Below are 20,240 nucleotides of genomic sequence, written 5' to 3' on the forward strand. Positions count from 1 at the left end.
CAACACCCATATGTCAAAGGAAGCGTCCTGCAGCGAGCGTGGGAGCTGGATACCAGCACACTGGAGCGAAGAGCCTTGGCAGTTGCTGTGTGTCCATCAGGCTTACGTCTGTAGAGTTTATACCTTTCCACTGCAGGGCTAAGGCACACTGTTGCAAGTGTGTGTGTGTCTGTGTTTATGTTTAAGCTACTCACTGAGGTAACCTTGGGACTCTTTCTGCATAGTGGTGATGGGACAGTCCTTGTGTGTGAGGAGAAGCTGCTTGAGTTGGGTCACCTCATTCTTTAGCATTGTTACTTCATTCTGAGAGAGAGAAACATGTTAAGGTTTCAGTGAATAAACATTTCTTGACAGCTCTTCACCCATAACTAAGTAAAAACAAACAGTAAAATTCCCAGGTGATATGATCCAATATCAACAAACCAAAATACATGCTGGTGTTTTGTTTTTTTGTTTTTTTTTTTACCTGAAGCTGCATGTTGGTCTGAGTGAGCTCCTCTGCTTTCTTCTCTAATGACATCACCCACACTTTTCTCTTCTGTCTGCATCTCGTTGCAGCTGCTCTGTTTCGCTCCAGAAACTTCCGCCGGCGTTCATCTGGATCCTCGTCCACTACTCGCCTGCGCCGTCCGCCGCTGGGTGGCGGAGACTGCAACGTCTGCGTGGGCTGCATCTGCTGGGTTGCAGGTGACATCTGAATCACGGGAAAATAGCATTAACATTACTGATGTCTCTGATGGGGCAGCGCCTGTCTGCCACGATCCAACTGCATACATAACCATCCTGACACAGCTGGAAAGCAGCCAGTCAACTGTCTGCTGTAACCACTACACTGCCATTACAGCCTCCTGGCTCTAAACAAGAACCTATACATTACTTCTTGCAGGTATTTTATGTCTGGCAACTTCCCCAAAAACAACATCTGCTTGTACCACGTGCCTTAAGAAGCTGGGCTGTGGGCGTCAAGAGTGAAGGAGTGACTGACTGACTGACTGGGCTGATTCACTAGCCTGCCCACCTTGTTAAAGAGGTGTCGGGAGGCCGTTTTCCAACGCCCACTTCCACTCAGACTAACACCACCAGGCATAGTCAAAAGACCCATTTCTATGTACTGACAGATCTTGACATATACTTGGCTAGGTCGAGTGTTTTCAGTCTTCAGAACATTACATTTTTATAAGAACCATGGAAAATACATGCCACTTCAATGGCGGCTGCGTATACAGACAGTGTTGTTTTAAGACTTTAATGATACATTGAAAACATATAGTGAACTGCATTTTGTGATGTAAGACTGTCCTTCATCCGCTTTGTAATACAAAGGGCTTTAAACGATGCAAGGAAAAAAATGCCTCCTATTGTGTTGTTATTTTAATGCTGAGACCAATACTTATTAACTTTCAATTAAAGCTGAACCAAATATATTCACAGCTAAGATGTTCCAGAAGTATAAGCCAAGGCTGCTGGTTTTCAAAACTTCCTCTGCACTTGAAGCGTGCTGTGACTACATAATTGCAAGTGGTTGGTGCAGCGGAGCAAAGTTTTCAAATGACAGCCCTGAGCATCCTTTTGTAACTGTCCATTTTATGAACTCTTCATGACCCCTTCCCTCCGTGGCAGGTGTCCAACATTGACCTGTAGCTGACCAGCCTCCAAGGAAAAAACTACTTTGGAGATGCTTGCCAGGAAAGTACTCGGTATTATGGGTGCAGCAAGGGAAAATGTGTTTGTCCACTCACTTGCTGTGAATTTTAGGCATCATTTTAGCCATGCTTCTATACTAAACCACTAATAGCTGACTTCAAAAGTACTCAAAGGCCTTCTAAAGCACTGGTTTGTTTTAGTCATGGCATACACATGCTGGCTTCTAGCTGTGTGAGAGATTTTAATGTGCAGTGTAGTTAATGTGTTATTGAACTTGTGGCTTTGCCTTTGGGCTTGCCTAAAAGCTTCAACTCTCTCAGGAAGCTGATTTGCTTACCTGTGAAGCAGAGTGCATTGGAGGGTGCGGTGAGGTCTGGTGTGGGTGCCCGGGGTGAAGGTGGGGGTTGTGGGAGTTGTGATGGGGATTGTGTCCCTGTGGGTGATGGTGTCCACCTTGACCATGGCCCTGGCCTGTGGTGGTGGTGTCCGTGGTGCTGGTATGCATGTGGAGGGGCTTGCAGGTGCTGGTGTGGATGTGAGTGCATGTGATGGTGAGTGCCTTGCTCCTGCCGTGATGACATCATCTCCATCATGTGGCCCATGGAGTTCATGTTGCCGTTTGCAATGGCACCGGGGTGGTGTGAAAGTGCAGCCTTTAACCTCTAAAAAAGACAACACAAAGACAACATTTAATATAAATCTCTGGGAGTATTTTGTCGTTATGCTGGTACATAATTGTATCCAGCAGTGTGATGATTAAGCACTGACTATGACATGACAAATAGCTTCATAAATCCACATGTCAGCAGGACAAATCAAAGCCACTTAGGCTGCCCTTCATCTCTCCTTCAGTCCTGTCATTCTTGCTTTTTACTTTTCATGACTGCCATCACACCGGTCCCTCCTCTTCATATTCATAACAGCTTCTTTCTCTCTTACAAACATGCATGTTTGTTTGTGCGTGTCCGCTGGTGAGATGAGCTCGCTAGTAAGGTGTGAGACCTCAGAACCCCCCCTTACTGTTGACCCAGCAACAGGTTTGTTGCTTTAACTGTGTGGTCTACTTAGCACTGACTGAGATGGTGTCTCTGAGCAGTCTGGGATGAAGACCAGAGAGAAGCTTACTAAAGTGTGCTTGTGTTCCTCATGTTTACCAAATGCACCTCTCCCCTAGAGTGTGTTTTTCTGGGCACCGCATAAAGACGACCACAAGAGCAAAAACTCAACACAAATCTAGACATAAATAAAAAAAAAATGCATGACATATTTACAGTTTAATTGCTTTTAACAGGTTGCAAAATTTTATTAATGAAGATGCTTTTTTACTAGAAACCCACTACTGATGTTAATAAACACTAAAATATTGTAAATTAATTAGGGCATTTTATGGTTGATCCCCTGAGTCAGGTTTAGCAAAAAGTTAGCAGCAAAAATTGAAAAGAAAGACATTCTGTCTAAGGCCACTGTTTTGAATTCCACAAAGTTTTCTATTCTCTTTCCCAGTATTCTCTTTCTTTCCTCTCTGCTCCCTTCCCCCTTCTCCCAGCTGCTGTCAGTAAGTCCAAGGCTCATATCTTTTAACAACCTTCACATTCATGATTCCCATAGGGAATGGCATCCAGCTGGTCTGGATCACAATGCTAGGACATGACCACTTCTCTCTCACACTGTCCACGAGTGGAAAACTTTTTACAACTAGGAAAGACACAATTAAATAAATCATTTTAGAAGATGGGAAAAGTAAAAAAAATTTAAAAAGGTTTATCATATTTAAAAAATTATATATGCATACGTGTGTGCATGTTTGTTTTCCATGCAGAGTGTGAGATGCAGAGAACTGTATGTGAAACCGGCACAGGGAATTTATGACCCCGTCGAGCCAGTTTTAGTTGAGTATAGTTTCTGTTTGTCATAGAAAGGTATGCCTGACACTGTGACACAGGTACATTTCTGGAGGCACGTGATTTTTATCTTTTGGACCTCACTATGAATGTTATTTTAAACTTCTACACTTGTAATGCCATAGATAACATATTTTAAACCAATATAATCACACCCTAACCCCCACTAACTGCCTTCACCAAAACCTCTGAGATCTCTTCTCAGGGACCACAACCCTTCCTTTCTGTGACCATAGAGACATGGGTTAAAATACCACAGAGTCTACACACGGCAAGTGCCTTCAAGCCTGCAGCTGTCCACATCACTGTAGTCACACGGAGACTTGCTGGTGGTAAAAAGCAGCACTGAGAAGGCTGTGGCTTTTTTGAATATGCTACCAGCAGTTTAAGTAACAGTCTGTAAAGTTTTCGCACTGGTAGCTATCTAGAAATAACATCACATAACAGCAGCAGCTAACTGACATGAGGCTAAAGCAGAAAACAGATGTAAAATGCTTACTGATCAATCACAATCACCAGTGTTGACAAGGACATCTTCTGTACATCACAGGATGACTTCTGAGGCCGACAGCCCTCACTAAACACCTTCCTTTCAGCCTGCAGTCTATCAGTATGCACCACAGAGGTGAGACCCACCCCTTTTGTGCAAGAGAAAACCAATCAGTGTCTGACAAGCTCCTGCCACTCAAGCAGGCAATCACCTGAAGGAACAGAAGCTAGAGGAGTCTGCTGGCTGCATGTCTACCTTTAAAGCCTGTATTAGAAGCTTAGTTAACTGATGGAGGGTAAGATGCTCATCTGGCGTCGCCAAAGCTCCCTTCCAGAAAGGGAGGATGCCAGGTGGAGGACAGAGAGGGTAAATGGTGACGGGGAGCACTGAGAGAGAGACTAGAGGTGGGACGAGATTAGATGGATTCCAGTGTCTATCTTCCCCACACACCATTAGCCTGAGACAGCGATTGCTCATTTGTCAGTGTCTCAGCCAGCTGTCCAGGTGGCACTATCTGTATATTAATTCAATTAGTCTTCATACAAAGAGGCCAGAGAGTGTCAATGTACAGAGGAACTGCAGCTCAAAGAGCCGAGGGGCCGCTGCACAAGCCTTAGTGGTGATGATTACATCCACGACAGAGACGAAGCACAAAAGTAACTGAATGTAAGGCATCATGGATTAATATTATACAGTTTAGAAGAGAACGCATAGCCATCTCACATAACAAATCGATCAAAGAAATACAGAAACATCTTGACAACACACAACATGCTGAAATTAAACCACTCTCTTTGTCTGGACTAGATGGCATGACCCTTGCGCTTACATGACTTACATGAAGAGTTTAGGGCTGCAAATTCTGTTGCAAAGTTTAAGTTGCTTTAAAACCTCACTTTAATAAAATAGCTTTCAGTATATATTTTTGTAATTGTGTTTAAGTTCTTTTAATGCTTAATGCTTTAATATTCTGTTCTGTTTTTATTGTAAAGTAATATGAAACTGCCTGTAAAAAGTACTAAATAAATAAAGGAATACCTTGTTCTTTAAGTAAGCAGAATGTATATATAACACACTATGCTTAAACAACAGGTTGAAAGGAAAGGCCACAGTTTACACTGCATTAAAAGAGAAAACCCTTACCGTGATATAAGCCTATCCCTGAAGCTAGCTCTGCACAAGTGCCTACTTCTGCTGCATCTGAAGTTGAGACAACAGCTCAGTTAACCCAGCTCAGCCAAAACTTAAGTCTTTGTATCCAGAACCACAGTGACGCAACTAAGGGACGTTAGCAGAGTGATGATGAGCAGGCTGTGATTCTCAAACACCTTCATCAGCCCCTTAATGACTCTTTAACACATGGTTGTATTTCCCCAGACTGTGCTAAGCACAAGAACTTAACCACCATGTGCATTTTACTTTAATAACACACACAAACATATACATTTCTCCTGCAGCAACATGGCTGCCATGGAAAACAGTCATTAAATCAGTGCAGGTGTTAGCTCGCGGCTGTACAGAGATGGGATGGTATGCAGCTACCACTGTCTGCCCTGCTGCTGTTGGAAATCCGAAGAATGCAGCAAAGATGCAACAGGAAAATGAAGTCTCTGTGACACCATTAAAAAGTGGTCAGCTTCTTCCACAATAATTTTTCTAAAGTAGCAGCATAAATACATGCATTCTGACAGTACACTGAAAGTAGCAGTGCTATTGATTTTCCACCATCCCTGATTCAGCCATCTTTTGCCCAGAGGGGAGCTATCTCCTCTTAGACCTTTGCCCCCTGACCTCTCCACTCCCTCTCCTTTTTTTAGGCCTCTGTCATTTATGTAGTTTCAGGGATACCAGGTGATCATCCATTAATGATATTTATTAATGCTGCTTCCTCTCTGACACAGGGGTTTTGAGTGATGTCCCTGTGAGTGCTCTGGGCACATCCTGAGAACACACTCAGGTTTCTCCCCACCAGATGACTTCATGTCTATTAACCCTGGGAGGAGAAAGCAAGATCACGAAGCAGGTACAAAGGGAGGAGACTACGCCTGCCTAGGATGGGTAAATCAAACCCAGTGAGGTCAGGGTGAGCACTTTTATTCCCCTTAAAAGTGGACCATTGTACTATCAGGGGACCTGTGGCCCTCTGGCGCCTTACAGCAGGTTTGAAAGATTTAATCAGTCTGTGGAGTCATAGTTCAACTGCAAAAAGATCAAAGATTCAAATGGAGATCTTCCGCTTTACATTTAGGGTCCACAGAGAAACATTAAAGCTTCTGTCTGTCGCTGTCAGCTTTTTGTTAACATCAGACAAGCACAGTGATCGTGAGAAAGCACGCAGTATTCTAATTGCATAATATATCAAAGCTGTAACTTTCCTGGGAGTATTTTATATATGCCTCGGCCCCCCCTACCTTGCACTCTAAACCCGACCTGGGTTCACCATCTGTAGCTGAAAGCATGAGTTTGGCTCTGCTGCTTCGCCATGCACTCCAAGGATCCTGTTCCATCTTCCTCATCTCCACCGCCAGTATTACCCACCAGTGCCTGCCTGCAAACCCACTCTCTGTCCCCTAAAAAGCCCATACCCCCCATTAGTTCAATTTTATTAGATTTCCCTCTCACCCAGAGAGGCAGTAACATCCCCCTTCTCTCTCTCTCTCTTTCTCTCTCACTCCATACACACACTCTACACACACCTCTTCCCTTTCCTCCACCCCCCTCTCCCTCTGCTTGCCAGAGCTGGGGACTGTTAAACTGATTTCCTCAGGGAACAGTGAGGCAGACAGTCTGATGGGAGTGCTGGGCTGTAATATCGCCCCCTCTCTCCTCTCTCAGGTTCTGGGCCAAGTTGATCAGCGCTTCCCTGTGGTTCCAGACACAGACAGGGAGATGGACATAGACTGACTGTTCTGCCAGGGCCAGACGTTCCGGTGGTGCTCGGAGGAACCGTGGCGGTATGGGTGCAGCAAGACACACGCCCACTGAGAAGTGTGCTCCAAAGCATGCGCTCATACTCTTGGCAGCTTCTGCAGCCTGTCAAGTTAATGGATGGGCCTCTGACTCCAGTCTGCATATCCCCACTGTTCCCTCTCTTGTAAAGCCCTGCTCGAGTGCAGCCTACATGGTTATCACTACACCCAGTGTCACAATCTTGAATGCAGACAATGCCCCTGAGTGAGAGAGACAGACAGAGCATGAATACAATGCTAAACACTAACATACTCTTAAGCTGTAGCATTAAAAGAGGCATCATGTGTCACTGTGTCGATAAAAGTGACTGGAATCAAACACAGTTTCAAAGACAGTTAACGCTAACGCTAGTATGGTTGCCACTCACTAATTTTTCATCATGGTTGGAGTTTTAGTTTTTGTTCTCTGATAATAAATAGTCCCTCTTTACACATACTGTTAATACACCCAGAGGCGTGAGAAGCCACTAGTGTTTCGACATGTCAACATTTCCAAGAAGCAAATAATTTTTTTTCTCTCACAGAGAAATCAGGAGTGATTAAAACTCTAAGCATTAACTTGTTTGATTGCTTTATTGGGCTTTCTTTCAATCACCTCTTCGGTATTTTGAAGGTTATTTTGGTGTGAGTGTTTTGTTTTTTTTGCTCAGGCTCCAGGAAAGCTAATGGTGGCTGGACCAGTCCGGTCTGGATCGTGCGGTGATGGCAGCTGGTTTACCCAAGCTTGGCTCAGCTTGTGTCCCGTCCCATTCACGGGCCCTGAACCATAACCAAATGGCCTTCACATACACCACCCATCAGCACACCTAAAAAAACAAGCAGTCATGCAAAGACAAACAGATGCGACACTCTGTGCCACCAATGCCACTCTTGATCCAAAACTCAACCCACACACAAGAACAGAGAAGCGCGCGCACACACACACACACACCACACACACACACACACACACACACACACACACACACACACACACACACACAAAACTACCTCCTCATCTATAACGTCTGCTGATCTTGTTCCAGAGTATATTATGAACCAGAAACATGTTATACCCCTGCTAGGCCCCTTAGGTCCCATGAGTCATGCTAGTGGTACCTTGCACAAGTATTCACACCCATATTCTGCCCAGATGAGCATTTTAGGACATTTAAGCACTACTCTCAATTTACACAAACACATTTATTCACATACACTGGGCATGTGGGTGCTGGAGTAAAAAAAGGAAGCAGAGGGTTGGCTGCTTCTAGAAAACAGAACAACAGATGAAGAACAGCGATGACAAATGAGCTGTTTGATTGGACCGACAACAAAGTGGAACTGATACAAAATATAACACATTAGTATAAGCAGCCATGGCGGCCATAAAAGAAACTATGGTGATGACAAAGGATTACAACACAAGAAGGGTGAATAACAAAGGTACATGAGCAGAGCTATAACGTGTATTGGTTTAATTTTAGTGAGAGGATGCAAACATAGGTGTCTCTGTAGCTGTTTTCTAACAGCTCAATTTCTCAGACTCAAAAATTTGGGACTTTTTAAAATACAACTCAAGACCTTTCACATTTACAAAATTCATCTGTGCTTGAGTCATCAACAAACTTTTCAATTTGAAAGGGGTTTTTTTTTGTATGTTTAACTGTGCTCTGTCTTCTGCTGTAACATTTTTTATTCTTTATTCCTATAGTAAAGCGCTCTGTAGCCTTGCTTTTAAAAAGTGTTATGTAAAAAAATTAATTTACTCACACCTTAAAAGAACTGTAAACTAATAGACTTGAATGTAAATTTATGTGAGCTTGTCTTTTAAATCTTTTTTTCTGACAGACACGATGGCACAAAATCCGAGGTCCCTCTCCAGTTTATATCCAGCACCGATAAACTGGCAGTCACATTAATCCAGCAGCTCCTGCCTTACACTCCACTCGGCTAAAAGGACTCTCCTCGAGGGCGGTTAAAAAACAAACAAACACTTTATCGTCTAAACTTTCACTGCATCCAAAATATTTAATCTTCTCTCTATGTGCCCTTTGTGCTGTGTCCCTATTTGACTTCACAGCCACACATATGCATATAACTGAACTGTATCACAAACCATATGCAAACTCTGACTTCATGGTTTGTTTTAGCCCACTTTGTCCACAGATGTGTTGTGGCTCAGCAAACAATGAGTACCAGACAGGGTGCCAATGCACTGAAAAAAAAGGCATTTACACACACACACACACACACACACACAATCGTGAGCATGCATACAAACACACACAATGAACATGCATTCTAGAGCTAACTCAAGCAGCCTGCAAATTCAGCTGTGCTCTTAGCTCAGCGTCCCTGCTCAGTGACATCATACTCTGACAATGCCACCATTCATACAGATGTTGCTCACAAAACCTGTAGTTAAACTCCTATTGTGTGCACTGCTCCTCCTCACAACAAGAGATTTCGCCAGAGGTGCTCCCCTACTACGGTGAAAGAAAATGAATGGAACACATAATAGGGTTACCCTGTATGCTAATGGTTTAACTGCTTACAAATGATTTTATACTAAAGTAATCACTCTATCAATCACAACATGCCAGCGATGAAAACTGTAACATCTGTGGCTGCCTCACAAGTCTTAATTTCTTGGCATTTGTGAGCAAAATAAACATGCAACTCTTTCCTACACGTTCACTGTTTAGCTCGAAGCTTGAGCTTTAATCCTATTAATCCCAATGCTAGTTGCAATTCGGCAACTTTTGTGTAAATGTAATGAAAACGCAACATTGGTGCACCAGAAATACTTTGATTATTGGCCCTCCTGTGTGCTATGAAATGTTTCTTTAAGAGAAGCACTGTTTTTTTTCCCCCACTTCAAGTAAAAAGGAGCATATTTAGAGCATGCCAGGAATTATGTCATCCACCAATCTAGTGCCAGCTCCACAGCCAAGCAGGCTGCAGTGAAAGAACATATAGTATTGTTTACCACATAAAAATCTCAGCACCTAGCCTGATGCTTAGTGACAAATTTATTGTCCTTAGTAACAATATAAACAATAGATAATTGGGAGATAATAAATAACACGTTTTCATACACCAGCACAAAGCCTTTTCAAGGCCCCTCTTTCTGAAATTAGCAAGCAGTCAGGATGTGTGGAAAGCATGGGACTCATTTGAAAGAGACAGGAAAACAATGCCAAAGTGCACTACTTTGAAAACAGTGCCACTGACATGAGCCGTGTGCCATAGCGGGCATTCATAGACTTCAGTTTGTTTTTAGGGGAAACTTGATAAGGGCCTGTTTGGGGTTTTTTTTCTCGTTACAGATGAAAAATTATAGCAATTATCTTTCATCACGTGAAGAAGATACCACAATTTGAGCATGTGTGTGTGTGTGGGTGTGTGTGGGGAGTTTACAAGTGTTTTGACAGTTTGTTCACCTTCCTTTATAAGCATGCATGGATTCTGTGCATGCATCTCATCTGTCACTTGTTGTTACACGTTGGCTGTCTATGCATGCATGTGTGATTGCACGTGTGTGCATGATTTTGTGGCTGTTTGTACAAGTAAGATGCCACAGAATTGGTCCATGCACATGTATGTGTGTGTGTGTGTGTGTGTGTGTGTGTGTGTGTGTGTGTGTGTGTGGTGTGTGTGTGTGTGTGTGTGCGTGCGTATGCACGCAACTGTTTGCAAGGAGTGGTGATGTAATGCTTTGGCCGGCGTACTGTGGAACTTGGCCTCCTCTCTACTGCGTTTCCTCCACGCTGTGAGGGTCAACTATCCCACAACCTCCAGCACACAACACTCACTATTCAATTCCCCAGACCACAACAGAGCAGAATTCAACCACACCCGGCACCAAGAGCACCCACTCCTCCACAACAAGAAGGAAAAAAAAAACACTTGAGCTAAAACATTCCAATCTCAGCAACCCTCCCAGGCAACAAACTAAAAGCATTAAGAAAAAAAATACATATCAATTATTCCACCATCAGGCTTTGCTATACCACTTAAATGATGGCACTTAAGGAGAAAATTAGGAGAACAAAGATGGGCACTGATGCAGATACAGTCTTTAGCCCAAAGAGCACAAACAGAGAGCTCAGAGCAAGATATGAGTCCCCAAGGGGCCACAGCAGTCCTTTGGCTCATTAACTATTTACACCAGAGACAGGCCTCCCTACTGCTCTGGCCCACCACAAAATCAATTAGCCTTCATTAGCCCAGGCTCAGGGCACGCTTTCTCTGACAGGGGAGGGATGATCCCGCTACCAGTGCCTCCGGTTACTACAAAATATCAAACAACTACAAGCTCACCCATATGGGCATACATGTAAGCACAAACTGGGGAAAGACAAAGGAAACTAGTCCTAGTTTTCACAAAGAATTCTTCTAATTTCTCCCTCGCCTTCATTGTTCGATCTTGCAGAATATCAATATTTTTACTCGCCTTTCAACTCCCTTGCTCATTCTGCTTGTCTATCTATTTCCTTCATGTCTATCAAAGTCCCACTCAATCCCCTTCTCTGCTCTCACAATGTAAACGTTGAGCACAAAGAGTGCATCCAGGTCCGTTCCTCCAAGGTGTGGGGTTACAGTGCGAAGATTTCCCATTGGCGGAAAGTCAACATGGTCGGGGTAATGCGATTAGAGCCGGATTGAGATCGTCGCAGGGGACACATGGGCCTGATCATGGCCCAGTTATCCGATAGTGAGGCCGTATTTATCGACCAGGCCCGGGCGAGGATATTGCAGACATTAGAGACCCCGTCTATGCTTATGAAACCCACGCTGGAGATCACACCCGGATAACACAATTAGTCTCTCACTTTCTGTCCACAATCATGGAATTCCATCAGTTGTGTTCAGACATCAGGGAGCAGAATCTCAATTGATACACATTTGGTTGCTGTGCCTCGTGCCTGAATGGCCAACTAACCAGAAAGTTGCATGGTTAGGGGGCCTGCAGCCATTTAGTGGCTGCATATGTTTATGGGAGGCCTAACGGAGCATTTACAATTCAATTACACAGATAGGAGGAGAAAAAAAGAGTAAGACGTGTCTGGATGATGGCCAGAGGAGAGATAAGCCTAATACACTAATATTGTGTTACCCTAGTGTGTTACCATAGGAACGGTTGAAGAGATTCAAAAGACTACAAAGGCGATCAATCTTGAGAGAATGGGAGGAAGAGGGAGAATTAAATGCCCTGGGACTGCTCCCGCTCTCCTCTATCAGACCAATAACTCTTCTAATGACCTCTGCTACCTCTCTCTCTCTGTGCCTCTCCAAGATGTTTCTCTCCAGCAAACTCAGCTATCTATGAACCTTTCCAAACACAAAGAGCAGCCAATGCTTCTCATAATGGTTTGTAATTTTTTTTTTTTGATATCCATATCATGACACTCCAGTTATTTATTTTTAAAACAAATGTTAGCAGTTGAGCATGTTGCTGAAGCATTAATCAATTCATATCACCTTAACTGTAACTGTTTAGCTATTTTACATTAATCAGAGGTGCACTGTCATTCACTAGCGCTAGTGCTGCAACAGTACCAGCATGCAAAGACAAGAACAGTGGAAAAGACTCTTTCTTTTTTGCATTTTTTTCATCTGCCAGCCAATCTTTAAACTTCTTTAACTTTCAAAACCTGTCCCTACATCTCATTCCCACTTCTATAACTAAATGCTTTGTGAAGGATGAGGTCATTTGATTTTTTCCCTGCTGTGTTAAACTAGTGCTAACAAGTTGCAGGACCTACAGAACATGTTCTGTACATTAAGATATACATCAGGCAGTTGGTGGGCAGCCGAGCCACAACCACATAAAGGGCCCTTTATTCCTGCCAGAGTCTCCAGTGCTGCACTGGCAGGTTCAGACACAGCTTTGATTACACACCAAATGATGAAATCCACACAGGCCTAAGAGTGCAGCTTTGCTGGCAGAGCCCAGTGGAAAAGAAGGTTGCAACACTTTGAGCTTGTGTGTGTGTGTGTGTGTGTGTGTGTGTGTGTGTGTGTGTGTGTGTGTGTGTGTGTGTGTGTGTGTGTGTGTGTGTGTGCATAAAGTGTGTGTGTGCATAAAGTGTATGTATGCATGTGAATGCTTGCATATACTCACCAGTTTGGCCTCTGAGTGAATGGAGGGAATGTGAGTGGAGGAGCAGGAGTTGCTGTGGGCAGGGCTTTGCATGCCCATCATACTGGAGCCCATGGACATTTGTCTCTCCATCTGAAGATTACAACAATATGAGAACAGTCATGCATGTGTAAACAAGGCTTTATTTAAACTCCCCAACACATATCAATAAAGTATCAATCATCCTGTACTATTTATGCTATGTATAGGGATTTTTTATGTCCCAATTAGATGCAATCACTCCTTTCTAACACATAAAACCAAAAAACTTTAGCATTTTAAGTGCGAGACCTATCCTCTGAGGCTGTGGAGCATGAGATGAGAGCATATGAGAACCTGATTTCATATGACAGGCTGCCCTGTGCACAGCTCTGTGTGATGATAACTGGAGCTGACCCAAAACAGGAAGCCAGCACGCAGGGACTTAACACAGGAAGCTGGGCAATGGGTGTTTGTGTGTGTGTGTGTGTGGTGTGTGTGTGGGTGGGTGTGTGTGTGTCTGTGTGTGTGTGTGTGCGTGTGTCTGTGTGTGTGTGTGTGTGTGTGTGTGTGTGTGTTGTGTGTGTGTGTGTGTGTGTGTATTACTAACAGTAGTCTGTCAGACTAACACATCAAAGTAGTCTAGCTGAAGGTTGTTTCAATAATGATGTAAATTACAAATGTATAAGAATTGGTCCTCATGAGTATGTGCTTAATACCTGCCTCTGACCTGGACAGTATGGTCATGTGTCACCGCCGACCTGACTGTGAAGGAATCAGCTGGGTGAGCTGACAGGGGTAAGAGGTGAGTGGTGTTCGACATGCGGTGTAAGCAGGAAAGAAAAAATGTTTGCTTGAACATCTGCATGCATGTGTGTGTGTAAGCTGAAGTGGCCTCCCAGCTGCTCAAGTTTGGATGATGTGGTGGTCTCCATGAGGCATGGCCCCACTCACCCCCACCCCCTCCCCCGCCTGGACCCCTCTTCCCTTCCCTTCCCTTCCCCTCCCCTCTTGCTCGTCCACAGAGACTTAGGTCTAGAACCTGACACACAACCTTAATTGTAGTAAGTGTGTTTTGTGTAAAAATATCACCCAAACCTGCACCCCTTTCCTGAACTGTCAATCTCCCCAAAAATCACTTAGCTCTTAATTTAATAAACATGGGAAGGATTTTTCCACACCATAAAAAGGGCTGTCTTGTGTTACAATGAGAACATATGTTATATCACTGCTATCCTGATAGGAGAACCTTTCGCTATGTTATCATTTCCTGTTACAAAATGTGACTCTTCTGAATTTGCTGGGTTAACTGTAGTAAAATTTATATTCTAAACTCATATTCAAAACTGCACACCAACATCATTTGTGTTCAGTCAGAACGTACATTACACTGTCATCGCACGAGTAACTGAGCCGATTTCTGCGTGTGTGAGCGCCTCTGTAAGTGAATATGCTCTGTAATCCGTTGTGGTACTCACAGGCATCAACACAGCAGAGGAGCCAGGCATGGTTGGGTCTGGCAGAGTTCCAGGCATGGAGGCTGGCAGAGGCTGCCTCTGTCTGTTTCGTAGGTGCAGTAGTGAGGACAGAGAGCCGGGGACAGGCCTAAAAAGGCACAGACAAGGAGCTTTAGGACTGGTCCTGCTACAGATAATTTACGAGTATTATTCTTTGTTGTTTCATACACATGCACCAAACCCAGCATCAATTATGGTGCTAATTTTGACGTCTCCTATAAGCATTCAAAATTGAAAACAAAAATGAAAACATATAATAAAGAAAGAACTGATAATGTAGTATGACATCACTTTTTAGTGTATTCAATGCTGGTTAAGTTAAAAAGCCCTACAGTTTGCAATAAAACATTTATGAACTGTTGTTATACATAGAAGGGGTATTTTGGGGTTAATTCTTGGTTCTTTCTATGCTTCAGTGAATGAATATATAATTGTATTATACATTATAGTGTGTAATAAACCATTTATTATTTATATGTTCCTTACAAATTAGGTGTTGTAATAAATTCTTAGCATAAGTCCAGACACACAGTGTTTAAAGCCAAGTAGGATGTGTTTCAACAATCAGACAGAAACAAGTTTTAACCGTGAAATCATGCAAAAGCTCCATCCGAAGCAGAAAATAACATGCACGACAACAGGAAAAAAACAAACAATACATTACAGGTCAAGTCGCCTTCACAAGCACATCTGTAAAAGTTTAAGTTGCTAAAGAGATATTGATTATCCGCTGACACGGTTAGTGAGGCTCACTCGCTCTGAGGACATGAACATCAAAAAATGATTCACAAACTTTTACTTTCACTATGTCATGAGTATAATTTAATAAAATGACCATACACTACAAATATTGGGGACTTCACAATTTAGGGGATTAGATATTTACAGCAATCCCCTGATCCAACTGTGTGGCTCACTGATGTGTTTTTAAAAAATTAAGGGTCTGTGACCTAATGGAAACAGTTAATCACACTTAGCAATAATAAAGAAACTTCATCAAACCTATCCTTTAGACTTGAGGGGGCTGACTCTGTCACAGACACTGAGAGAAAATGTTGGTGGTTACATCAAAAGATTTCAAGAACGGGGAATCGTTTCAAAGTGTCTGCACGCAACATGAATCATTTTCAGCTTTTGTATTTTGGGTTAAAAGCGTAATCACTTTACAAATGTGCATGTTGGCTGTAGTGTCGTGTTCTCGGAAAGCCCTGAGCTGAAAGAGCACACGCCAAAAAAAAAAAAAACTTGTATTATTGTAATTCTACAAACTGGGATTGTCTAAGGAAATTTACTCATACACGTTAAAAAGCAAATTTAACATTACATTCACTTCACATCTGTTATTCCAGAGAAAATGTTTTCCCCGAGCTCTTTCGCTTTTAGTTTGTTCTTGTTTCTACAGCTACAAACAGTGAGCGAACCTGTTTTCATGCTGCACTTTAATCATCCCGGGAGTTTTTAGATATACTTTACACAAGTACGGTTTCCGCAGTGAGATGGATGAATAATGATTTTGGTGATGATAAATGAATAATATTTATCATAACAACCACATGAGATGAACGTGACGAGAATAGCATTTAGAAACTGCTAAAGCCATGGAAGCCCTGTGGGGAAAATCTCTTTCAGTGACCACAAAAGCATGTGCGGCCCAACGGGCTTATCCACACTCACGGCCGCGTCAATAAATAACATGTACAGAGGCCCAGACTAAGCTTAAACTATTGACGGCAGTCCTGTCTGTCTCAGTCACTGGCTCAAGGCCGTGGCCATTCAAATACCCAGACCAATACATCTGCACACGGTGACATCATTTATACAACTGTCACCAAATCCCCGCTTCTAAGAACAACAATTCCCAGCTGCAAGGTGCTGCTACACCCACATGAATGCAGCAATTATTTAGTCCCTACATCTAAAAGCAGCATTCACCGCACGATTCTTTAATCACTTGAATCAGAAGAATCAATAAATCTCCAGTTATCAGTGTCATCACAATCAACGTTGCCACTCACCAGCTATTTAAGCTCCATTTCCCCAAGCATTAAGAAATTACAACAAACAAGAAGCATTTAGGTTAGCTGTGTTCAGCAGGTTAACATAATCAATTCACCACATCACAGCCTGGATTACGGTAATAGTGAGCGGTGAAGGAGTGATGGCCTAATGGAGGGGGGGTAACAGGGCAAACGTTCCACCACCTGAATAAATACCTATATTTTTCCAGACCTAAATATGTGCATTTATGCCCCAGACATTTTAGATTGCTGCACACACACAGGGCTATTACCATCCTGACTATGTGTCATGCCAGTATAACATCCCAATTTATCACAATCACACTCATTTAACAGCACATATGACATCTGAGCAACACGGCGAATTCAAACATTTCCACATGGGAAAACTCATGAAAGTACAATGAGGTATGCAGTGTAGCCACATCAACAGTTTCCCTCGGTGTTTAGACTCTGCCAGCATTCAGGAGGATGAAATAACAGTCACATGCCAGTACATGCTGTTGATTATGTAGATGAAGACTACATAATTTTCTTTACAACTACTTAATGACTATATTTTTCATTCAGATCCAGATTTTTCAGCCACACTAAAGTAAAAAAATAAACATTAACTTTAAACAAGTCTGTATCTCATTATAATGTGTCAGTTACCTAAACAAAACATCCTCATTTACAGCATTTTGCTCTAAAAGTGTCAAACGTATTTGCTTTCTTTTCCCACATGTGTCATGTGTGCCATTCGACTCAGCAAACAGTATTTTATCTAAAGAATATGTTTGTACTTTTATCACCAGGGTAATGATACATTAATTAGCCAGATTTTAATCATACTTCATCCTCAGTCCTGGACACTACATAATAAACAAGAACATTAAAATAATGCGCACAGGCTCTGTCAGGCTTTCGCTTTCTAGGGAATAAAGGCTCCTTTGAAGACTGTACAGGTTGTACTTCTGCACCTGTCTGTTAGAAACGCTACAACGAACGCTGTGTCCATCACGACCACACACACACACACACACACACACACCGAAACACACCCAGCTTGTCCAGCGGGAAGAAAAAAACAACACTAACATCTGACAGCACTTCCTCGGGGGATTAACGCAGCTTTGTGCTGACTCTGCCGACAAATAAAGGCATTTCAGACAGCTGACAAAAAGCCACTAATAGTGAATGCAAGAATCTAGAAGAAACATGACTTACTTGATGACGTGAACACGATGGCTATTTTTAATATGTGTTACAGTTTTAATACCACTGAAACCTTAGCTGGTTGGTCGACTGACAGAAACCTCCCCAACAGTGATTCTGCTAAACAGGTGAACTTGTTTTTCTAGCTTTTTCCAGCATCTTAAAATGAAAGTTTTCCTGCTTCCGATTAAATCTGCACACGTAATATCGTGTTTTGGGTACTTGTTCTGTCCTTTCTGCATGCATTTTTACAGATTGAATCCTTTATTCTTTTTTTTCACACTGATAAAGACTATGCTCTACAAAACAATGCATTTTATGATAACAATACAGTACAGTGTCAGCAATGCATTAATTCAGGTCCACTATTTCTACTATCCATATACAGTATAGTGAGTTTTAAAAATAAGCAATGTTCTTTATTTTATGAGCTTGCTTCTGCTTTGTGTATTTACATAAGCCTGTTCAAAGTGTTTTTATGTGAATAAGTGCATATGTGAGGGTGTGAATGTTCATTAAGCCACATGTGAATGTGCGTGTGAGTGTGTGTCTGTGAGTGTGTGTCTGTGTGTGTCTGTGAGTGTGTGTCTGTGTGTGTCTGTGTGTGTGTGTGTGTGTGTGTGTGTGTGTGTGTGTGTGTGTGTGTGTGTGTGTGTGTGTGTGTGTGAGTGAATAATGACAGGCTCGGCTCCACTGAGGGGACTGATAATAGCCTGGGCTGTGGGCCCCAGGGGAGAGCAGGTAGACACTCTGCAGTTCTGACCCTGCGCTCTCACATTACTGAGTGCCTCGCTCTCAGCCCAGCTCTCCTCCACAATTCCCCACCCAAGAACCACCACCACCGCCGCCGCCGCCGCCCAAACCCACCCATCTTTACTCCACCATGACGTCATTAGTAGACTTTCATCCCTCTTTATGCCTCTTTTACTTATTTTGCTCTCTCATTTCTAGTTCTCTACATTATTCTGATATTTTACTCCACCACCGGCCACTCGTGGTGTGCACACCTAAAATCAAGCCCCTCTGATCTACTTGCACTAACCAACAAATCTTGCAGGCACACTGAGCTTTACTGTCCCAATCCCTACAGTCCCAACTCCAACTCAAATACTGGGGACTTTAACACAAGGAACTTGGCTCCCACCCAACAGAGAGAAGGATAGAGGGAGAGAGGCGCAGTCAGTCCACTGACTCATATCCTTCCCTTTCTGACTCGGCTCCAGCAATGATGTAATGTTCTTGGTTTTTCACCCTCCCCCCATCCTGTGCCTGCCTACCCCCAGATTTTGTCCCTCCCTCCTATCCTCCTCTCACTTTTCCCTCTCTTTCCCTCCTCAACTCAGTCCAACATCACTGCACTCACTCCTTGCTGGGTGAAGTCACTGCAAGCTCTGGGTAGACACAGCAGCTAAAAACTTTCGAACGTAACCAAAACAGCCCAGGGCCAAGTTCCAGACGTTTGGGAGATGGTGGTGCAGTCACCATGGGAACGGAGGTAAACACCAGGAGAAACAAGGGCCTCAAACAGCTTGCAGCTGCCTGGCTCTCTGAGTAAACACTACACAGGACCTGCCCCTGATTTACTGCCTTTAATCACTGGTGGGAGGAGAGTGCCATGGGGTTTGGACTGAGGAAATAATACGAATCTGATCAAATAAATCAGCCATAATGGGTTACGACACAGGCTGACTTTTATTAGTGCGCTAGAGAAGGGACGGATGCTGGGGGGGGGTGCTTCACTGGAATGGATCTGGGCTGGGGTGTCCTCGCATTAGGGTGCCTCAAGTTAAGGCATGCCAAAGCACAGTTTAGGAATGGTGGGGAATGACACTCTGGAGCAAATTAGTGTGAGTGCTGCGGTATTTAGTCACCAAATATGATACTGTTTTGATTCATCAGATGCTCTTGGCCGAGGAGAGCAAAGATGGGTTGGCTTTCATTTTAAACGAAAGCATGTCAGTACATTCATATCGGCGGTGAGTCGGAAAAACTCTTCAGCAACTAATGTGTCATCTTGTTACAAGCTACCCCACGATCTGTCAGCAGCACCTGACTGGTGCTGTAACATTTGGCATAAACAGCCCCTTTCACTTTCAGTCATACTTCATCTTTCTCTCTTTTCATCTACTAAAACTTGGCTATTTATTAGCACGCTTATACCTTCCCTCCTTAGCCAACTTATGTTCCTTACATCCTTCCACCTGATTTCTGTCTTCTATCACTCTCATCTTTCATTCAGCTTTCCATCTTCCCTTCGCTTTCAGAATCTCAGCACATTATCCCACACCCTCATTCTTCTGATGCCATGTTCTATCGTTTCCTCTCCTTTTGTAGACATATGCTCGCCTCTACCCGTCTAGCCACCATCCAGCAAAATGCATGTCCTCTCCATCTGATGCCC

At 43.2% G+C, this 20,240-nt stretch overlaps 1 protein-coding gene across 1 annotated transcript in view; it reads right to left on the reverse strand.

Moving 5' to 3' along the window:
- creb5b (cAMP responsive element binding protein 5b) overlaps positions 1–20,240 on the reverse strand; it is a 41,463-nt gene that overhangs the window by 1,820 nt on the left and 19,403 nt on the right. The window contains 6 exon segments of the mRNA XM_030750872.1: positions 195–303; positions 467–694; positions 1,982–2,116; positions 2,118–2,306; positions 13,111–13,221; positions 14,586–14,712. Coding sequence (XP_030606732.1) covers positions 195–303; positions 467–694; positions 1,982–2,116; positions 2,118–2,306; positions 13,111–13,221; positions 14,586–14,712 — 899 coding nt within the window.

Source organism: Archocentrus centrarchus, chromosome 16 (genome assembly GCF_007364275.1).
Source record: "Archocentrus centrarchus isolate MPI-CPG fArcCen1 chromosome 16, fArcCen1, whole genome shotgun sequence".
NCBI lineage: Eukaryota > Metazoa > Chordata > Actinopteri > Cichliformes > Cichlidae > Archocentrus > Archocentrus centrarchus.